This window comes from Palaemon carinicauda, chromosome 24 (genome assembly GCF_036898095.1).
Source record: "Palaemon carinicauda isolate YSFRI2023 chromosome 24, ASM3689809v2, whole genome shotgun sequence".
Lineage (NCBI taxonomy): Eukaryota > Metazoa > Arthropoda > Malacostraca > Decapoda > Palaemonidae > Palaemon > Palaemon carinicauda.
Window position 1 is genome coordinate 84742430 of NC_090748.1, and position 19917 is coordinate 84762346.

Below are 19917 nucleotides of genomic sequence, written 5' to 3' on the forward strand. Positions count from 1 at the left end.
TTTCAAGACAAATTAGGATTGAAATGAATTGTGAAAATATTCACCCACTATTATTAAACATCCGGCAACCGTCTTTATGTTTAAATTTACGAGGCAGGCTTGAAACCAAGTTTTAACTTTTATTTTATAGTTGGGCCAGTTTCACAACGTTTAAAGCATATTGCATTAATTTATAAAAAAAAAAAAAAAAAAAAAAAAAAAAAGGATATAAGAACCTGTATGTTGAATAGCTATATTCAGTATCATATAGGCAATGACATCTTGTGCCACATCAAGATTAGAGGGATATGGCAGGAAAACACGATGCATGAAGTTATGATGACAGTATATTACTTATATGTGTTTTTTCAGGTTCTTCTTATGATATTTAGGCCATCATTTTCAAATGAATATGAAACAAAACAACTGTATTTCGCAGATCTCAATCAATACTTAGATGTCCCACATAGAGAAAGGATAACCCCTATACTAATCGATTTACTCTGCTAATTGATTTATACTGGCTGCCAATTAAAGCGAGAGTTGAATTTAAAATATGTACAATAACCGACCAAATTATCAGAACCGGGCGTCCAAAATACTTAGAGAATTGCTACATACTGCGCAGCCAACAAATCGTGTCGACACGAGAATACTAACAGATGGCTTCAAGCTGTTGGAACCTACTATAGATTTATGTCTACTTTAGGCTCCAAAGCCTTTAGATATGCGGCCCCGAGACTATACAATAAGCTCCCACGAAACATTCGAATGATTGAAGACATTAAGGCTTTCAAGAGGAAACTGAAGACTTTCATATTTCATGAGTCTTTTGACAGTGACGATTTAACAGTAAATGAACAATACGCGTTATGAAACGTTAAATACTCTGAACGAATAAAGTAAAATGACAGTGGAGGTCCTGTAGAGAGTGGGGTTCCCCTGCTGTATGGGACCCGGAAAGCAACCATCAAAGTAAAGTAAAGTAAGTAAGAATGTACATTACTATGAAGTGGATGGTAGAGTCTGGGGAGATGGCTGGTCAGAATTATAAAAAGCCTTATACCACCAACAATTGATAACTTTTTAAACTGCCCCTCTTATGAGCTAATGCATTATTTTGTTTTAACTTTCTATTCCTCGTTAGATCTCACTCAACCTAATAATATCTTCAGGGCCCACATTTGTTTGCCTTTGAGGCTTTAAACAAACACATTATTATTATTATTAATTGCTAAGCTACAACCCTAGTTGGAAAAGCAGAATGCTAAAAGCCCAGGGGTTCCAACAGGGAAAATAGAAGAATCATAAAGCGTAGTCCAATTCCATGATTAAATATACACTATCATGATAATCAGAAAATGTGAAACACTTCATTTCTTCATTAAAGACTTTATTTTCAATTTCTATGTTACCACAATGGAGTTTTTTTGTTGTATCGGGGGTACATATTTGCATGCCCTAGAGCAGTTTAGTTACCTCTCGACTCCAATAACTTTAAATTATTCTTAACTAGTCTCTTGACGTATGTTTGATGATCTGTATTATGCCAAAAAGCTGGAAGAATTATAGCATAAATCTTAAAACATATTTCTAGCTTCAGTAGGTCGCCAGTGTAATGGAAATCTTATCCTTAGGTTTATCACACGTATTTACCTAAGAAAATTAATAGGATTATTTTAAAAATTTGGTCAACAGCCGCCACTCAATGAAACGTGTCATGGCAAAAACAACAATATTGGATTTGTTTTGTATAAAATCACATGGTTATACCACTGTTAGGTTATCAAGTCTCTGTCGTTATTCTCAAGGTATTGTACAATTTATCTTTTGTTAGATACAACAAAAGACTAAATATTAACAATAATCCAATCTCTCTCTCTCTCTCTCTCTCTCTCTCTCTCTCTCTCTCTCTCTCTCTCTCTCTCTCTCTCTCTCTCCTGACATCTAAGGCAATTGACATCAATATCGTTTATTGTAAATATAAGAAAAAAGAATATTCAATTAAAACCATAAAAGCAAAGATTTCATTTTAAAAGTTAAATATATTTCAGAAGGTTTGCTTCGGATATAAAGCTAAAAATACCACTGGCATGGTAGGACATAATGTCCGAGAATCTTGGCAAGGATGAACCTGCCATCTTCACCTCGAGCCTCAAACAGATATCCATTTCTTCCACTACTATATGAGGGGGATATGGTCAATAAATGCCTCACTGTCAATGGTACCAAACAGTCGTTGCAATATGGTTGATGCTGGCCAGCCAGCAAAAACTCATGTGGACCCATCCATTTGGTGTCTAGCTAAAGGTTCACTGTGAAGCCTGGCCCATCTATTTGATGTCTAGCTAAAGGCCCTCTGTGAAGCCTGACCCATCTATTTGGTGGTTAGCTGAAGGTTCACTATGAAGCCTGACCCATCTATTTGGTGGGTAGCTAAAGGTTCATTGTGAAGCCTGAACCATCTATATGGTGTCTAGCTAAAGGTTCACTGTGAAGCCTGACCCATCTATTTGATGTCTAGCTAAAGGTTCACTGTCAAACCTGACCCATCTAATTGATGTCTAGCTAAAGGTTCACTTTAAAGCCTGGCCCATCTATCTGGTGTCTAGCAAAAGGCTCACTGTGAAGCCTGATCCATCCAATCGGTGTCTAGCTAAAGCTTCACAGTGAAGCTTAACCCATCTATTTGGTGTGTAGCTAAAGGTTCACTGTAAAGCCTGACCCATCTATTTGGTGTCTTGCTAAAGGTTCACTGTAAAGCCTGACCCATCTAATTGGTGTATAGATAAAGGTTCACTGCGAAGCCTGATCCATCCATTTGGTGTCTAGCTAAAGGTTCACTGTGAAGCCTGACCCATCTATTTGGTGACTAGTTAAAGATTCACTGTGAATCCTGACCATCTATTTGGTGTCTAGCTAAACGTAAAGGGTCACTGTGATGCCTGACCCATCTTTTTGGTGTCTAATTAAAGATTCACTGTGAAGCCTGATCCATCTATTTGGTGTCTAGCTAAAGATTTGCTGTGAAGCCTGACCCATCTATTTGGAGTCTGGCTAAAGGTTAACTGTGAAGCCTGACCCATCTAATTGGTGTCTAGCTAAAGGTTCACTGCGAAGCCTGACTCATCTATTTGGTGTCTAGCTAAAGGTTCACTGTGAAGCCTGACCCATCTACTTGGTGTCTAGCTACAGGTTCACTTTGAAGCCTGACCAGTCTATTCGGTGTCAAACTAAAGGTTCACTGTACAGCCTGACCTATCTACTTGGTGTCTAGTTAAAGGTTCACTGTGAAGCCTGACCCGTCTATTTGGTGTCTAGCAAAACGTTCATTGTGAAGCCTGACCCATCTAATTGGTGTCTAGCTAAAAGTTCACTGAGAAGCCTGACCCATTTAATTGGTGTCTAGCTAAAGGTTCACTATGAAGCCTGACCCATTTATTTGGTGTCTGGCTACAGGTTCACTGTGAAGCCGGATCCATCTATTCGGTGTCTAGCTAAAGGTTCACTGTGAAGCCTGACCCATCTACTTGGTGTCTAGCTAAAGGTGTACTGTGAAGCCTGAACCATCTATTTAGTGTCTAGCTAAAGGTTCACTGTGAAGCCTGATCCATCTATTTGATATCTAGCTAAAGGTTCACTGTGAAGCCTGACACATCTTTTCGATGTTTAGCTAAAGGTTCCCTGTGAAGCCTGACCCATCTACTTGGTGTCTAGCTAAAGGTTCCCTGTGAAGCCTTACCCATCTACTTGGTGTCTAGCTAAAGGTTCATTGTGAAGCCTGACCCATCCAATTGGTGTCTCGCTAAAGGTTCACTGTGAAGTCTGATCCATCTATTTGGTGTCTAGCTAAAGGTTCATTTGTGAAGTCTGATCCATCTATTTGGTGTCTAGCTAAAGGTTCACTGTGAAGCCTGACCCATCTACTTGGTGTCTAGCTAAAGGTTTACTGCGAAGCCTGACCCATCTATTTGGTGTCTAGCTAAAGGTTCACTGTGAAGCCTGACCAGTCTATTTGGTGTCTAGCTAAAGGTTCATTGTGAAGCCTGACCCATCTAATTGGTGGCTAGCTAAAGGTTCACTTTAAAACCTGGCCCATCTATCTGGTGTCTAGCTAAAGGTTTACTGTGAGGCCTGATCCATCCAATTGGTGTCTAGCTAAATGTTCACTGTGAAACTTAACCCATCTAATTGGTGTCTAGCTAAAGGTTTACTGTGAAGCCTGACCCATCTATTTCTTGTCTAGCTAAAGGTTCACTCTGAAGATTACCCCATCTATTTGGTGTGTAGCTAAATGTTCACTGTGAAGCCTAACCCATCTTTTGGTGTTTTAGCTAAAGGTTGACTGTGAAGCCTGACCCATCTATTTGGTGTTTAGCCAAATGTTCACTGTGAAGCCTAACCCCTCTATTTGGTGTCTAGCTATAGGTTCAACGTGAAGCCTGACCCATCTATTTGGTGTCTAGCTAAAGGTTCACTGTGAAGCCTGAACCATCTATTTAGTGTCTAGCTAAAGGTTTACTGTGAAGCCTGACCCATCTATTTGGTGTCTAGCTAAAGGTTCATTGTGAAGCCTGACCCATTTAATTGGTGTCTAGCTAAAGGTTCACAGTGAAGCTTGACCTGCCCATTTGGTGTCTGGCTAAAGGCTCACTGTGAAGCCTGACCCATTTATTTGGTGTCTAGCTAAAGGTTTACTGTGAAGCCTGACCCATCTATTTGGTGTCTAATTAAGGTTCACTGTGGAGCCTGACCCATTTAATTGGTGTCTAGCTAAAGGTTTACTGAGAAGCCTGACCCATCTATTTGGTGTCTAGCTAAAGGTTCACTGTGGAGCCTGACCCATCTATTTGGTGTCTAGCTAAATGTTCACTTTAAAACCTGGCCCATCTATCTGATGTCTAGCTAAAGGTTCACTGTGAAGCCTGATCCATCCATTTGGTGTCTAGCTAAAGGTTTACTGTGAAGCCTGACCCATCTATTTGGTGTCTAGCCAAAGGTTCACTGTGGAGTCTGACCCATCTATTTGGTGTCTAGCTAAATTTTCACTTTAAAGCCTGGCCCATCATCTGATGTCTAGCTAAAGGTTCACTGTGAAGCCTGATCCATCTCTTTGGTGTCTAGCTAAATGTTCACTTTAAAGCCTGGCCCATCTATCTGATGTCTAGCTAAAGGTTTACTGTGAAGCCTGACCCATCTATTTGGTGTCTAGCTAAATGTTCACTTTAAAGCCTGGTCCATCTATCTGATGTCTAGCTAAAGGTTCACTGTGAAGCCTGATCCATCTCTTTGGTGTCTAGCTAAATGTTCACTTTAAAGCCTGGCCCATCTATCTGATGTCTAGCTAAAGGTTCACTGTGAAGCCTGATCCATCCATTTGGTGTCTAGCTAAAGGTTTACTGTGAAGCCTGACCCATCTATTCGGTGTCTAGCTAAAGGTTCACTGTGGAGCCTGACCCATCTATTTGGTGTCTAGCTAAAGGTTCACTGTAAAGGCTGACCCATCTATTTGGTGTCTAGGTAAAGGTTCACTGTAAAGGCTACCCATCTATTTGGTGTCTAGTTAAAGGTTCACTGTGAAGCCTGACCCATCTATTAGGTGTCTAGCTAAAGGTTCATTGTGAAGCCTGATCATTCTATTTGGTGTCTAGATAAAGGTTAGACTCTTGATAGAAAATAAAATGGTCTGTGAAGGATAGTTACCTTAAAGATGAAATGTGCAGCACTGGTCTAAGAAAGGCTAAGATGCTTGCACTGATTCCCTATAAACTAATGGTTCACCCGTACCGAGATGTTGAAGGAGTTTAATCAAGAAAAAAAAATGGAGTAACTTAGTAATGATTCGTTAATCTTATGAAAAAATAGATTCTCACTTTTTCCAAAATGCTTTTTATTCACTGAATAAAAAATGGTTTTCTATACTTATGAAAGAGCTCTAGGTTATAGATTAATAGATAAAAATTAAAACTGGTTTTAATTAGCATCTAATAAAATTAATAATAATATTCTTTTGAGTTTTACACAGCATAAACATAAGGCTAATTTAAAACATCAATAGTTACAGGAAAAATACTTTGGAAGAATTTAATATTGTTATCAATTATTGAACTCTTTATACTGACTTAATTATCACACCCGATTACATTTAATCTAGATTAAAGAAGCCCCTTAAGTCATTTCATTCCAATGAATACTAAACGATATATATTCTCAGTTAATAAATATTGCAGGTTGCAGTTCGCCTTTCACAGAGATCAATAATGTTGGCTGCTTGCATTTTGTATTAGAAAATGTAACATTTGCAATTGCAAAAGCTGCTTGTCAACAAATGAACGCAGACCTCTACGTTGCATCGACTACTGAGGAATTTAACTCGCTCCGAGCTTTTCTTAAAGCAAATTATGTTGGTAAGTATATTTACTGTTTGAACTTGTGATAAACTACAGTATAAGCTTGAGGGTACACTCGGGCACACTATTCTAGATTATTTCTCTTTTTTTTTTAAGTTTTTATAGGGTACACTCGGGCACACTATTCTAGATTATCTCTCTTCCATTTTTTTTTTTTTTAAGTTTTTATAGTTTATACAGAATGCCTGAAAACTTTAAATCATTCATTCATTTATAGTTTATATATGAAAGATACATTTTAATGTTGTTATTGTTTTTGAAATACTTAATTTTAATTTTTTATTACTTCTTTTGTAGTTTACCTATTTCCTCTTTATATTCCCTCCCTGTTGAAACCCTTGGGTTTATAGGTAATGGGGGAGGAAGTATGAAGTGGGCGGGAAAGAATGTAGGCGTGCACGCGCGTATGCGTATGTATCAAAATATTTAGCCATCCCTTTCGACAGGTCGCGTACACTGTTGTATTATTCTAAAATTTTTAGCCACATATCCTTGTTAGAAAGGCTTTACTTTCCCTAACCTATGATTTAAATTTACATTTCCTTACAAAGTTATTTTTCATGAGTCCTCCACTGGTATTTATAAATTTTGTTTCTTACGTTATCCAAGTTTTATTTTGGGAAATATTAATGCATGCAGTTTCAGTAAAAAAATTATTTGAAAACTCAAAAAACTCAATATATAAACTATATTTTGGCAAACATACGATAAGCAACAATGGATTGCAATAAAAAAAACCACCATAAAGAAGTTTTTATCAAAGTAAAAATAAACATCGATGATTAATAAAAAGGAGACTCGAAGATGATGTTCATAGCTTAAATGATTTTGAACTGCAGTACAAATTGATCATTAAATCCAACAGTATATATAGTTTTACAAGAGTAGAAAGTTTTTTTTTCTTATAATACCCTTTTCTTTCTCAGGAAATGACCTCTGGGTCGGAGTGAAGAGCCGAAAATGGTTTGGGGGTCGTGTTCCAGATTGGACAGAATGGAAATGGGGTGAGCCCAATGACGCTCTTGATGATTGTGCCCGGATGAGTGGGCCTGGTTATAGACTTCATGACAGAAGTTGCGATTTCCAGTATCACTACATTTGTCAAAAGGCATCAATATGATGAAACAAAGCTGAACCAAATACGATTCTCTCTGTGTGTAGGGGGCCCCTCTAGTATTGTTTCAGACTATATTTGCCCCGATTGCTCCAATGCGTAATGATCACAGATTTTCCTAAACATTCCTTAAGTAATCTAAATTCTTCACCCAATCCTCGTTATATAGGCTAGATATGAACCTTATTAATGCTATAACATAGTATAAATAATGATAAAACTCAAACAAAACTTGGTTTTCCAATTCAATTTTTAACCTAACTTAAAAGAGACATCGGATTATATTGGTTAATATTTGCACCAAATAAAGTAAAACTAAATATGAAAGTCTGGACAGCAAGATGTAAGAATTGGAAGGCGAAACACTGGTTAAGAGGTACTTAAATTATGTACGCCAAATATTACAAAATATTTGATTGACGAAAGTTCATCAATGAAATAGTTATTGTTACTTTATGATCTAATATTAGTTCAAGCGATATGATTTTTAGGCGTTAAACATAAAATGTTTATGAGAGCTCCAAGATGTTAATATTGTATATTTTTTACGCAAGAATGTGTCAAAACGATCAAAATTACTTTATTAAAATTAATGATGAAAGAATAGATAAGAAACAAGAAAAAATAGGGCAAAAATATAAATCAATAAGCTCAATTAATATTGACGAATTCCTAACGCTGCTGTTATGAAAAAAAAATATGGAATGTAGCCGAAAATTAGGTGAAGTACGCGAACAAAGGTTCAACTCCACATGGAATTTTAAAGGCTTGAAAACCAACTTGCACCTTTGCAAATAATTGAATTAATCTATCTATTCATCTCTATCTATTCATCTCTATCTATTCATCTCTATCTAGATGTATGTGGGCTTGATGCGTATTTTATGCTAATCTCGTATCAGCTATCGTAATTGTTGGCCATATATATACATATATATAAATATATCTATATATATACTATATATATATCTATATATATTATATATACATATATATATATATATATATATATATATATATATATATATATATATATATATATATATATATATATATATATATATATATATATATATATATATATATATATATATATATATATATATATATATATATATATATATATATATATATATATAATATATATATAATATATATATATATAATATATATATAATATATATATATATATATATATATATATATATATAGATATATGTATATATCTCTATATATAAAATATATATATTTCTATATTATATATATAATGGATTTTGAGCGAAGCGAAAAATCTATTTTTGGGTGAGATGGCCATGTCGTCCTTATGGAAGTTCCTATAGGGTAGCTTCCTAGGGTATATTACAACTACGGCGATATTCCCAGAGAATTTACCTTAAGGTACCAGAATTCTAACTCCTGGAGCGAGTATCCCTCGTGAAAGGGATATCGCGACATATCAGAGGACGTATTCTTGACACGCCACATGGCAATCTGCATCCTGGACAGAGATTTCGTCTCGTAGGAGGGATTGGCAAGAAACGAATTCGGGAAAGAAAAAGGGAAGCCGCTCCCAAGGCTTCCCTATCCTCCGATTCGTATGCGTGCCTGGCGCCAATCCTGGCGCCATCTGTATTCCTTGTAGCGTACACGAGGTGCTACAGATACTGTATGTAGGGAGGGGTCCTACAGCCCTTTCTTAGAAAGGCAAGGGCGGGTCCATCAGGACGACATGGCCATCTCACCCAAAAATAGATTTTTCGCTTCGCTCAAAATCCGTTTTTTGGGCTCAAGCCATGTCGTCCTGATGGAAGTGTACCAGAGCATTACTGTATCTGTGGATTCTCAGAACTTGCCGTACTCCCCGGATGTAATTTTTCCCGGTCGACTAGACCTAGAGACCTAAGATGTTACCGTTATACATCTTTTCAACTAACTATAAACCATGTTAGAGCTTCCTGCCCCCTACAGGGAAGAGTCCTACTAGACTCTGGAAAAGTCTCGAAGAGTACATATACCTATGTATGAATACCAGGCAAGCTAATATAGTGGTCTCGCCCTATATTAAGTAAAGCATAGTTTGTAAAGAACCACTGCGTCAATATGAAATATCGACCAGTTCTCCGCACAATACTTGTATTGGACAAAGGTTTTATATCCGCATAGGAGGAAAACCAATGCAACATAGCTTGCATAAAGGAACAATTCTATTAGAATTATCCCAGATAAGGTACATAGAATGAATGCTCAATTATACCAATAAATTGACATAGGTGAAGGAGACGCAAGGTTCTCAAGAACCAGTTTATTGACAGGCAATAAATAGACAGGTTAACCACAATTATATATATATATATATATATATATATATATATATATATATATATATATATATATATATATACATAAGAAGAGGATAACCCAAAACTTAAAGCATAAGTATGATAGTAAACAGAGCTTGTTTGTCTGAAAGAAAAAACATTAAATGCCACTTTTAAGATACCGAGGTATCAAAGTCATAAAAGCCTGTATTACAAATCAATGACATTAGCGTTAGAAACGCTCGGCACACATGTCTGCACTTATGCTAGGTTCACCTTCGGAAATGGAAAAGTCTACATGGGCAACACAGTGCCCTCACTTAGTTTGTAGTACAGTATGTAACTACACACTCACCCTGGAATTAATCGTCCCAATTAAGACCACTGTTCCTCGCAGAGTTAAACAGTAGGGTTAACACCGCGACCCACTGCTACCACAGATCTCTTTAGTTCCTCTACTTGCTTCGCATAGTGGCGAAAGAACACTCTGGAAGACTTCCAGCCAGTGTATGAACGGAGATGTTCAAAATCCTTACAATTAAAGAAATTTAAGGATGAGGCAACTTTCCTCGGATCGTGACCTGCGGGTGTATTGTCAGGATCCGCTCTGCGAATAAAATATGTGATTTTCGCTCTGAGTTGATTCAGAGATAAATTTGAGCCTGATGTTTCTCCCCTGAATAGTTGACCACCCTTGAAGTCTGAAGTTCTATGAAGATAGACCTTTAGGCCTTCTACTGGACATAGAGATGCATCTTCTTTCAGAGGGCAGATTCTCCAGGGACCCCACCTGTTGGTGGGTAACTCATTCTTGGCGAGAAACGTAGGATCCGGAAACAGGTTCAGTTCTCCCCCATCCAGGAACTGAACACGACCTGCCTCTCTCGAGAGGCTACAATCTCACTAACCCTGGCCCCGGACGCGAGTGCAAAATAGGAAAATAACTTTTTGTGTCAAATCCTTTAACGCACACTCTACATTGCTCAACAGAGAAGCGAAATGAAGAACTTGTCTAAAGACCATGAAATGGGCTTTGGAGGTGCTGAAGGTCTGAGCCCAGCACAGGCTTTCGGGACTTTATTAAAGATCTCGTTACCTAGGTCGACCTGGAAGGCATATAGAATGGGTCTTGTCAAAGCAGACTTACACGCTGAAATCGTGTTAGCTGCCAATCCTTGACCATGGAGGTGGAGAAGAAACATAAGCAGAAGTCTGTCAAGATCTCCTGCGAATTCTTCGCCTTGACAAAAGGCCACCCATTTTCTCCAAGATGACTCATATTGCCTTCTAGTAGATTTGCACTTATATTCCTCAAGGAAGTCTATGCTGGCTTTCGAAATCCCGAAACGCTTTCTCACCGCTAGGGAGAGAAAATCATGAGCTGCAGGGTCCGGGTTTTCTGTAATGAAGCGCAGACAGTTGACTTCTGGACTCGCTGGGTCAGAACTGGATCTGGTAGCGGTACAAACTTCAGCTACAGTTCCAATGCCAGGAGGAACCACACGCTGTTCGGCCACTTGTGGGCCACTATTGCCGCTACCCCTTGAAGGATCTCAGTTTGTTGAGGACCCTCAACAGAAGGTTGTGAGGAGGGAACAGATAAATCTTGGACCATCTGTTCCAGTCGAGGGACATCGCGTCCACTGCTTCCGCTAAGGGGTCCTCGTACGGGGCACGTACAGGGGCAACTTCTTGTTGTCTTTCGTCGCAAAGAGGTCTATCTGCAGTTCTGGGACTGATTCAGAATGAAGGAGAATGATCCTGCGTCTAAGGACCATTCCGACTCTATCGGTGTGAACCTGGATAGAGTGTCCGCTGTCACATTGCGGACTCCTTGAAGGTGAACTGCCGACAGGTACCACTTCTTCTTTTCCGCCAATCGGAAGATGGCCAACATCACCTGGTTGAGAGGTGGTGACCTCGATCCTTGTCGATTCAAGTATCTCACAACTACCTCGCTGTCTATCACCAACCTTATGTGGATCGAGTGACGCGGGAGACTTTCTTCAAGGTAAGGAGCACTGCCCTAGCTTCTAGAAAGTTTTATGTGAAAGGTCTTGAATAGCTTGGGCCAAGTCCCCTGGACTTTTTTCCGATGAGAGTGACCTCCCCATCCCTCCTTCGAGGCGTCTGAGTGAATCGTCACCGACGGGGGAGGTGGCTAAAGAAGAACCGACTTCTTTAGATGTCTGGCTTGGGACCAAGGCCTGAGAAGAGTACTTAGCCGAAGCGGCTGGTCTTCTCAGATCTCTTCGCGCGTTTGATGCATAACTTCTCCAAACTCCGATTGCATCCTTTAGCTGTGCTCTTAGCACTGGGTCTTGTCACCGAAGCAAACTGGAGAGAGCGCAGTACCCTCTCCTGCTCGCGTCTTGATATCCTTTCGGAATCTAGAAGTCTCTTGACAGAACCCGCTATCTCCTTCCTTTTCTTCGCCAGGATGGAGAAACGGTGTGACAAAAGGTCCCAGTGGATTCCCAGCCACTGGAACTTTTGAGATGGAGAAAGTCGAGACTTTTTCTGTTGATCTTGAAGCCTAGGTACTCTAGGAACTGGATCACTTGACTGGAAGCTTGCAAGCATTCTGTCTCGGATGCTGCCCACACCAACCAGTCGTCCAGGTAGGCTACTACCTAAATTCCCTTTAGGCGTAATTGTTTGAGAGCTACGCTCGCAAGCTTCGTAAAAATCCTTGGGGCTATGTTTAGCCCGAATGGTATGGCTCCGAAGGCGTATAGTCTTCGTTGTAGCCTGAACCCTAGGTAGGGGGAGAGTCGATGGCTAATTGGAATGTGCCAATAGGCGTCTGACAAGTCTATAGAGACGGAATATGCCCTCTTGGGCAGTAAGGTCCTTATGTGTTGCAGTGTTAGCATTTTGAATTTGCAATTCACTATGAACTTGTTGAGTGGCGACAAGTCCAGAATGACTCTGAGCTTTTCTGAGTCTTTCTTGGGAACACAAAACAGCCTCCCTTAGAAATTGATGGGCTTGACCCTTCGGATCACCTTTTTTCTCCAACAGTTCTTGAACGAACTCCTCCATAACGGGGGTGGAGTGTTGGAAAAACCGAAGGCACGGGGGTGGAGTGCTGTACCAGCTCCCGCCCAGTTCATTCTTGAGTAGGCTGTGGGCCCAGGGATCGAAGGTCCACCGATCCCGAAATTTCAGAAGTCTCCCTCCTACCGGTATCACCTCACTTGGACTGCCGTCCTGAGGTTTTGCCTTCCTGATCACGACCACCCCTGAATCCCCTTCCCCTTGAGGGGCGTCTAGACGAGCCTCTGGCTGCTCCTCTAGGCTTTGCTCGAAAGGAAGTAGACTGCCCTTCGAACGCTGGGGTGAATGCCGTGGACTGTGTCGACACGGCCTGGGGGACCCACTGAAAAGTGGTCGGGGTTTGTGCCATGATCTGGGGCACTGGGGGCAATGGCAATTGCAGATGCTGTTGCTGTCTAACAGGCTTGGCTGGCCGAGACGGTAGCCTAGTCCTCATAGTCTTCCTCTTTGGTTGAGGACCCTCATCCGGGGAAGACTTTCTTTTGATAGCCAGGCCCCACTTCTGGAGAAGGTTTCTATTCTCCAAGGCGGCCTTATCAACAACTTCTTTGACCAAGTCGGTAGGGAAAAGGTCTTTTCCCCAAATGTTGGAGGAGATTAGTTTCCTTGGCTTGTGCCTCACCGTAGCCGAGGTAAACACGAACTCCCTACAAGCTCTCCTTGCCTTGACGAAGCCATAAAGGTCCTTCGTCACTGTGGCCAGATGAGTCTTGGCCACTACCATGAACATTTCATGGACCTTGGGGTCACTTGCCATCGTCTCGAGAGTAGTCTGAAGAGACATTGAGGCAGTCAGTCTTTCTTTTGTATCGAACTCTCTTCGCAAAAGAAAGTCAGACAGCTTAGGGAGGTCCTCGCCGAACTGACGTCCGGCAATATCAGCCTCCAACTTTCCAACTGAGAACGTAAGATGGACGTCCTTCCAGTCTTTGTGGTCCATAGGCAGGGCCAGCGACAAGGGTTTACACTCCTCTAGGGAGGGGCAAGGCTTGCCGGCCTCGACTGCTTTTAGTACAGCCAGAAACCCTTTCTGTAAAAGGGGAAGGCTCTAGTAGGCGAGGACACAAAGGAAGGGAGCTTCCTATTCAATGCGGCTACCTTTGAGTTAGAGAAGCCCCTCTCTTTCATCGAGGATGAAAGTAGAGCTTGAGCCTTAGCATGGTCCATCACTATGACCTCCTTCGGCTCTGTCTCCTCCTTTGAAACTGGTTCCTTCCTCAGCCGGACATAACAGTCCGGATATGATGCCTTGCTGGGCCAGAATTCCACCTCCTCCAGGGGAACTGAGCCCAGCTTATCCGAGATGACGATCTTTCCAGTCGTCATCGGCATGTGCTCAGCATACCTCCATGGGTTAGCATCTGAGCACAAGGGAAGGTCTTTCACATTGAGCTTTTTCTGGGGCCCATGTGATTCTGCAAGGCACTGCATTCGCAGTTCCATTGCAGCCGCCTTCTCCTGATTTTCCTTCTGCATTTGTTGGATCATTCCAACAATAGAAGAGAGGGCCTGTCCCAGCTCTACTGGGAGACCGGCCGATGTAGAGCGAATAGGCTCCGGAATCTGAACCGGAGTAGCCGACACCTCGTCGACGTCTACCTCTACAACGTCTGAGGCTTGAACTTCATCCTGGGCTTCTGCCAGGAGGTCTTCCTCCAGACACCCGTCCACATCAGACATCCTGTCATCTAACTGGATGTCTTGCATCGCGACCGCGACTTCAGCATCCACCTGGATCTGAACTTAGGGGATCTCCTCTTGAGGCTGGGGAATCACTGCATCAGCTGATGCCTTAGGGAAAAGATACGCCCTCATCTTCTCACTTGGAAGATAAGGGCCAGAAGTGTTCTTTTGGAAGCCCCTTACCCAGGTACGAAGCTTCTTCCTAGCTATATCCCTTGATTCCTCTGTCCTAGGGGAATCAAAGGTCTCAGTAATCAAGTTAGTGCATACAGTACATACCTGAGGGTCCCAATACCAGAGATCATCCTTGGAGACAGCGTATGCTGCGTGTCTCCTACAAAACTCATGTCCGCAGAGGTTCTTGCTGCGGACGTTGCAGAAAGCACTTCCGCACTTCGGAGTGTCCTTCTGTAAAGAGAAGAAATTTCCATGAGTATCAAGTGAACTATGTATCACTGGATATGTATAGTATAGCATAACAATTCAGAAAGGAAAGACACACTTTTATTTCCCTCACAACCCATTGCTGCAGCCTTCCAGATAATAAAATCAAATGGTTAATCTCTTCTAGAGTAACCAATGCAAAGTTTCCAGAGGAAACAGGTGGAGCTCACACCTAAGCAATGATTTTAAAAACCTGGATAATAGACAGGAAAGAACTCACTTTCCTATCTGTAGGGCAACAGCAAAGGACTGTGCAAGAAAACACAAAAGTGTTAGAACACACAGTGCTGTACCAACACCCTTACCATAGTTTTCTTCTTACTGTATATGTTATACTGAAGAATACTAGTACAGTATAGGGGATACGTGCCGTGCCGGCCGGCACACACCATAATTAGCTTTAAAGTATACTACTTAACAGCTATAAGGCGGCAGCACTCTGGTTCAAATGCATGTGGCGGCCAGCAGCAACTGCCGGCCGGCAACAGCCAATGTCGGCCGGCAATGGCTGCCGGCCGGCAACTACACAAGGTAGTACCCAGCTGCCGGCCACACTCTTGGTGACCGGCAGACAAGGGCTGACATAAGCCGGCCGGCAAAGGTACAAGACCGATGCCAGCCAGCAGCAAAAGAACCAGAAGACTACACCTGCCCGGCTGCCGGCCTCATAGGCCGGCAGCCGGGTCGGGTACAGCACTAGAAGAAAAATAGAATGGATGCCGGGATAAGAGTGTACACTACCTCCAAGCCCGGCAATCCGAAAGAGTGCATATAAGGAAGGGGAGAATCTAATTCAGGCTTCCTGACCAATGCCGTCTGGCTCTACAGGCAGGCATGGAAGAGGGACCAAGGGAGGTCCGGGCAGCACTCAAAAATATAAGACCCTTGCCGGCCGGCAAGGGGCTGAGTCAATTCCACATCCTAACCTATACTAGGTCCAGATGTAGAACGACGTACAGTACTGTAATGGCTAGGCCATTACGGAGATAGAGGGGGAAGGGACAAGAGGGTCCTACCGACCTTGCTTTAGTGACGGATCACCCGCAGCCAAGAAACTTATCTTAGCCTAAGGGAGATCTAAGGGGGAAGGCCAGCAATACTTGCCAGCCCCAAGAGCACCAAAGCAAGGAAGGTGTTGCTACTCCCAGGGAAAGAAACTTATCTTCCCCCGAGAACAGCAACAAGGACTAGTCTGTTAGATCACAAAAGAAGGAATCATATCCACAGAAACCTTCGGTAGTGACCTAAGGAGGCTAAGCCCCTTTGTCTGTGTCAGGCCAGCGAGGGAGACTCTGCCCCAAGCCAGACAAACACAGACTCAGACTAAAAAACTCTGTTGTTCTGTCCCTCTTTGAACTATACTACAGGAACAGGAAGGTACAGTAACACCCCAGAATAGTTTTATCGAAAATAAATTCGGAAAAAACCACTTAGGGATAAGCCCAAGGCTTAAACAGAGGGAAAGGGATTGCATACCTTCTCCGAAGAAAAGAAAGCAACCAGGGAGTATGATAAAGTATACTAAGGCTCCATAAGTAACTTAGCCTAGGCACCAAGAGAATCGATTACCTAAATCACCGAAACTCACTCGTATACTATCTTGGAAATATTCCACACAGTCTTAAATGTATAAAACATAGCCTAAAGCTTCAATAAAATTTTTATTACACTCGGAAAAACCAAACTCATGCATGAAGTACTAGGACCAACGACTAGGCTACATGGCCTAGCGTAGGCCAGAATGGCGAATACTTCGCCAAAATAATACTAAGCACGAAAGGAAATCCTATGTAATGCTAAATAGCTAAAATTTATTAAAGCAAAACAACCAGGAATGTCGCTCTGACTAACTAAACTTATACCTAGCGAGCAACAGCGTCCAGGACGCCTCTGGTAGGCTACGGCTCTTGTATCAAAGATTAATCCTATTAATCACTCAAAATTTACCAAGAGCCTACATTTATACATAAAAGACATTATACTCAACTTATCAGAGGCCGACGAAGAAGGAGAAGCCATGAAAAGTAGAATAAATCCAAGATTTGCGAGAAACACAGGAAAAAACACCGAGTTGTTAAGCTACGCAAAAAGGAATACAGATGGCGCCAGGATTGGCGCCAGGCACGCATACGAATCGGAGGATAGGGAAGCCTTGGGAGCGGCTCCCCTTTTTCTTTCCCGAATTCGTTTCTTGCCAATCCCTCCTACGAGACGAAATCTCTGTCCAGGATGCAGATTGCCATGTGGCGTGTCAAGAATACGTCCTCTGATATGTCGCGATATCCCTTTCACGAGGGATACTCGCTCCAGGAGTTAGAATTCTGGTACCTTAAGGTAAATTCTCTGGGAATATCGCCGTAGTTGTAATATACCCTAGGAAGCTACCCTATAGGAACTTCCATAAGGACGACATGGCTTGAGCCCAAAAATACATATGTATATACATATATATATATACATATGTATATACATATATGTATATATACACATGTATATATATATATATTATATATATATATATTATATATGTATATACTTATATGTATATATATACACATATGTATATACATGTATGTCTATATATGTATGTATATATACATGTATATATATGCATATGTATATATGTATATACATATATATATACATATATATACATACATATGTATATATACATACATATGCATATATATATATATATATATATATATATATATATATACATATGTATATATACATGTATATATAAATACCTATGTTTTTATATACCTATGTATATATATATATATATATAATATATATATATATATATATATATATATATATATATATATATATATATATACATGTGTATATATATGCATATGTATATGTATATTTATATTTATATATATACATAAATATATAATTATTTAAACAGTTATATACACATATATGCACATATATACATACAAAATTTATATTTATACACATGTATACACAAATACATATATGTATACATATATATACATATACATAATCGTACATATTTATACACACATGTATATACACAATTTAACAAAACATAGGCTCCTTACTATAAAGGTTTTAGAAACCTGCTGACGCAAGGATGATAAATTTTTGCAAAGTAACAATAAGAATACTTTTAATCTTCACATTTATCACAAAAATGAAAAACGTGCACCTTTGTATACTAAACTTCCCTTATTACTTACCATATCTAGAGTTCTAAGGTTTCCTCTTTGCATCTCGATACACAATAAGTATGATTCGGTAAACAATGCTCACCGTGTATATGGGTTTCCTAACGCTATGTAAATTAGATGACCCGTCAACTGGCCCCCTTCCCCCAACACACACTTGCCTTTTTGTTCACTCAAAGCACCTTCACATTAAAGATAATATACACACTGATACTGTTCTTTTGATTACCTTCAAATCTTAATTATCATAAAGAGTTTTAATTGAAACACTTAAGGTAAAATTGACAATTTACTCACCAACTTCTGTCTAAATTCTTCACGAACTGATGGTGATAAGAACGAATAACGATAGAATAACTCAGGCTTTGGTTTAACCCCAATTTCTAAAAGAAACTCACTACAGTACACAGTAACCACGGAAGACCTTAAACAACTAAATCTATTGTCATCTTTCCCTTCGGAAAAGGTATTTACAAACTTGTGCGGAGGGCTTCTCGTGGAATGCTAGTACAGTCAATTGCTAGTTAAGCCATAGTTTGGCCATTTTAGATTGTAGGACTTATGGTGACTATTTGAGTCGGAAACGAGCATTATAAGTAATTTCGTCATGTTCAATCTCTGTTCATTACTTCTTTAGTAGTTTATTTATTTCCTTTTTTCCTTTCTTAACTGGGCTATTTTTATCAGTTGGTGCCCTTGGGCATATAGCATCCAGTTTTTCCAACTAGGGTTGTAGCTTATTATTATCATTAATATTATTATTATTATTATCATTATTATTACTAGACATGCCACCTCACTATTTGGAAAAGCAGGATGCTATAATTATAGTCTAAGGGCTTCAAAAGAGAAAAATATCCCAGTAAGAAATGGAAATAAGGAAATAAATAAACTATAGTATATAAGCAATGAGCAATCGAAATAAAATAAATTAAGAACAGTAACAACATTAAAATAGATCTTTCATATATAATGTATAAAAACTTATGTCAACCTGCTCAACATAATAACATTTGCTGCAACTTTGAACATTTGTAGTTCCACCGATTCAACTACCCGATTAGGAAGATCATTCCACAACTTGGGAACAACTGGAATAAAACTTCTTGAATACTGTGTAGTATTGAGCCTCACGATGGAGAAGGCCTGACTATTAGTATTAAACCTTCTGTTTACAAAGATAGCATGCAAGAATGAAAAACTCATTCTTTCTCTTCAAACATCAATTATTGACTAATTGTTAAATATCGAACTATGATAACAGTAATTATATATTGGAAAATGATACACAACATATCATAAGCAAAATGTACTCTGCTACTTCTGTAGCATTGAAAGTACAAATATAAGCGTCTCATTACAGAAATGTTGCCTGCCACTTCTCATGACGTTTGTTAAATATCAAAATTATTTCTAAAGCTTACATAAACTAGGAAAACAAGGCTAATATCATCGGAATGAGGCCACATACAGCAGAGGTTCCCAACCTGGGGTACATGTACCCCCAGTGGAACATTTTTTCTTTTCAGGGGGTATAGTGGATCCAGGAGCATAGCCAATTCTACGCAATGCATGACGTAATTGGCATTGACACTGAATAATAAAATTATAATAAGAGTACCAGTTTCATTGTTTCTCTTATCATCCTCAATTTTATGGATACACGGGAATCTATAAAAATACCCAAGGGCGTACAGAAGGATAAAACT

The 19917-nt window shown here is 40.0% G+C and overlaps 2 protein-coding genes across 2 annotated transcripts in view; one reads left to right on the forward strand and one right to left on the reverse strand.

Annotated features, from left to right (window-relative positions):
• LOC137617976 (integumentary mucin A.1-like) overlaps positions 1–7750 on the forward strand; it is an 8778-nt gene extending 1028 nt beyond the window's left edge. Inside the window, exons 3-4 of the mRNA XM_068347903.1 lie at positions 6210–6386; positions 7316–7750. Coding sequence (XP_068204004.1) covers positions 6210–6386; positions 7316–7509 — 371 coding nt within the window. The 3' untranslated portion in view covers positions 7510–7750. The remainder of the gene's footprint in view (positions 1–6209; positions 6387–7315) is intronic.
• Positions 1–19917, reverse strand: part of LOC137617883 (uncharacterized) — a 44719-nt gene that overhangs the window by 11547 nt on the left and 13255 nt on the right. The gene's annotated exons all lie outside the window — the stretch shown is intronic.